The sequence below is a fragment of the Nansenia antarctica genome, assembly GCF_963989245.1.
Source record: "Nansenia antarctica genome assembly, chromosome: 15".
Classification (NCBI taxonomy): Eukaryota; Metazoa; Chordata; class Actinopteri; order Argentiniformes; family Microstomatidae; genus Nansenia; species Nansenia antarctica.
The window spans coordinates 21,950,278-21,952,777 of NC_137685.1; the positions used below are offsets into that span (position 1 = coordinate 21,950,278).

The window sequence follows — 2,500 nt, forward strand, 5'->3', positions numbered from 1 at the left end:
TCAGATGGCTCGGAAGCGCCAAGGGGAGTCTGACCCATCCTAGGGATAGAACTAATGACTTTTTCCCCCTGACCGGCGGGGGAGGAATGCAGGACTGAGAGGGACTGGGGAGGACTAGGACCAGACACCCACACAGCCTGCATGTCTCTATCAGAGCACTGTGGAACTCACTAGGGTGGAACTCTTGTAAATGACTCGTAATGAGTAGTAGGACAATGTGATCGGACATCGAAGTCTTGTGGTTTCATCAAAGTCGCTGGTCTACTCAGAGAGAATAGAGATGAGTCTGTTGTTTCTACGGCGGCCGGTGGAGGTAGACATCACTGCTCTAGGGGTATACTGACTTAAGAGCTAATTTATGCTCGGTCGATCGACACCGCCGACAAACTGTCGATTGATGGAATTGATGGGAAGTTGGAGTGTTGCTCACCTCCGGAACATTATTTATCTGGCTGATTGATGCCGATGATTTGATGACAATTAAAATCTTTTGAATGTTGTTTCTAAAAAAAATAAAGAATCCCGTCCCACACAAGCACTGTTCTCGAAAATATCTCCGTCCACAAGAGAACGCAAAAACAATTTAAAACACTCACATAAACATGCCAGACCAGTAGCTGGCGATAAAACGTTATTGGACGTTGGACAGAAGGTTAGGGATTAGGGTGTGGTTCTACAGTACAAGGTTGGACTGAGGGTTAGGGATTAGGGTTTGGTTCTACAGTACAAGGTTGGATTTAGGGTAAGGGATTAGGGTTAGGTTCTACAGTACAAGGTTGGATTCAGGGTTAGGGTTTGGTTCTCCAAGGTTGGACGTGGGGTCAGGGTTGGGTGCTGTAGGGGACAGAGTCTCAGTTGAGACCAATCGAGGGCTGCAGTCACTGTCACATGCATGGTGCGGGGGGCTCCGGCTCTGTCACACAGACTCACGGTACAGCAGTGTCACCTCACTAACACAGACAGACAGCCCGGGGGACCGAGGGTGTGTGTGGGGGGGGGGGGGGGGGGGGGAGGACCAAGGGAACCGTGCCCACGGGAACAACAAGACAGGGGGGTGGGGGTGGGGGGGGGGGTGTCGGCGGGCGGGCGGGCGGACGGACGGACGGACGGGCGGGTTGGACAGGGGGACGGGAAACACCGTACGTACAGCTCTGTACTCACATAGTCAGACTCCGCTTTCGAATCGTAGTACTCAATGTCGCTCTCCTGCGCGGAAGAAGAAAGGTGAAAAGACAGGTGATGAGAGAAGATATAGCAGCGTGCCTATATCAGTTAGAGTACCCCCCAGGGCTGGGAGTCAGAGAACCATGGTTATATTCACTCACAGCCAGGCAGCATGGGAGATATAATCAGCATCACAACACACCCCGGATGAGCATTGTGATGAAAGATGAGGAGGATTGTGTTGTGTATCAGGGTGAGCGTCTAACGGCTTTTTACATATACAGTACTGTATACTATTGGAGGGGGATGGGGTGTAGTCTAGTGTTGTGGGGTGTACAGTAATAGAAAATACTATATACAGCCGGTTTCCCAAACGTTGATTAATAAGCCCCAGTAGTCACACTCGATCAATAGGAAATCTCCCATTGAAGATGCTTTTTTTAAAATCGAGGATTAGAGCTTAATCTCTGTCCACGAAACTATAGTGTTCTTTGGTGCAGTGGGGTGTAGTAAGCAGTAGAATGCCATGGTAATGGTAATGGGTATTTACGTACTGTATATATATATATAGAGATATATAGATATATAGATAGATATATAGATATATAGATATATACTGTAGATATATAGATAGATAGTGGGGGAAATAATGTGAATTGCTGCAACATGAAATGTTGAACACATTTTTTGAGATGTGTTGAATACTTATTTTCCCCACTGTATGTGTGTGTGTCTACTGTATGTGTGTGTACTGTATGTGTGTGTGTCTACTGTATGTGTGTGTGTACTGTATGTGTGTGTGTCTACTGTATGTGTGTGTGTGTACTGTGGTGAGCTATATTGGGATGTGGTGAGATGTGGTGAAGTGTTCATCGTTCTCCTCCTTGACCGCTCTCTCATCCACGCTGTTTTCCCCCTGAAGAGTCAAGGTTGAGAGACAGAAGAGCCTCTCCTCTCAACAGGAGCAAACGGAAGAGAAGGAAGAGGAGGAGGAAGAGGAGGAGGACAGAATCCACAAGTTCAGGGAGGTCTACAGTCTACACCCCCCTCCATCCCCTCCCCTCCCACCCCCCAGCCCAGAGCCAACCCAACCCCCCACAATCCACCATCCACCATCCACCTCCAACCATCCTTATCTCCCGTGGAGGCTGGTGTGTGGGCGGGCCGGGGGAGAGTGTGGCGGAGGCGGGGGGTGGCGGAGGCCGTGGGGCTGGTTATCGTTGAGAGGATGAGGGAGGGCACGCTCTCAAGGGCACCCGAGTGACTGCCCCCCCCCTGTGGAGGGGGTCCGGTCAGGCTCTGACGGCAGAGGAGAGGCTGAGAGAGTCCTCCACAC

At 50.2% G+C, this 2,500-nt stretch overlaps 1 protein-coding gene across 1 annotated transcript in view; it reads right to left on the reverse strand.

The window, feature by feature from the left end:
* The window catches only part of cacna2d2a (calcium channel, voltage-dependent, alpha 2/delta subunit 2a), a gene marked incomplete at both ends in the record, with an annotated part of 202,727 nt that overhangs the window by 86,898 nt on the left and 113,329 nt on the right, over nucleotides 1–2,500 (reverse strand). The window contains 1 exon segment of the mRNA XM_080545882.1: nucleotides 1,162–1,206. Coding sequence (XP_080402008.1) covers nucleotides 1,162–1,206 — 45 coding nt within the window.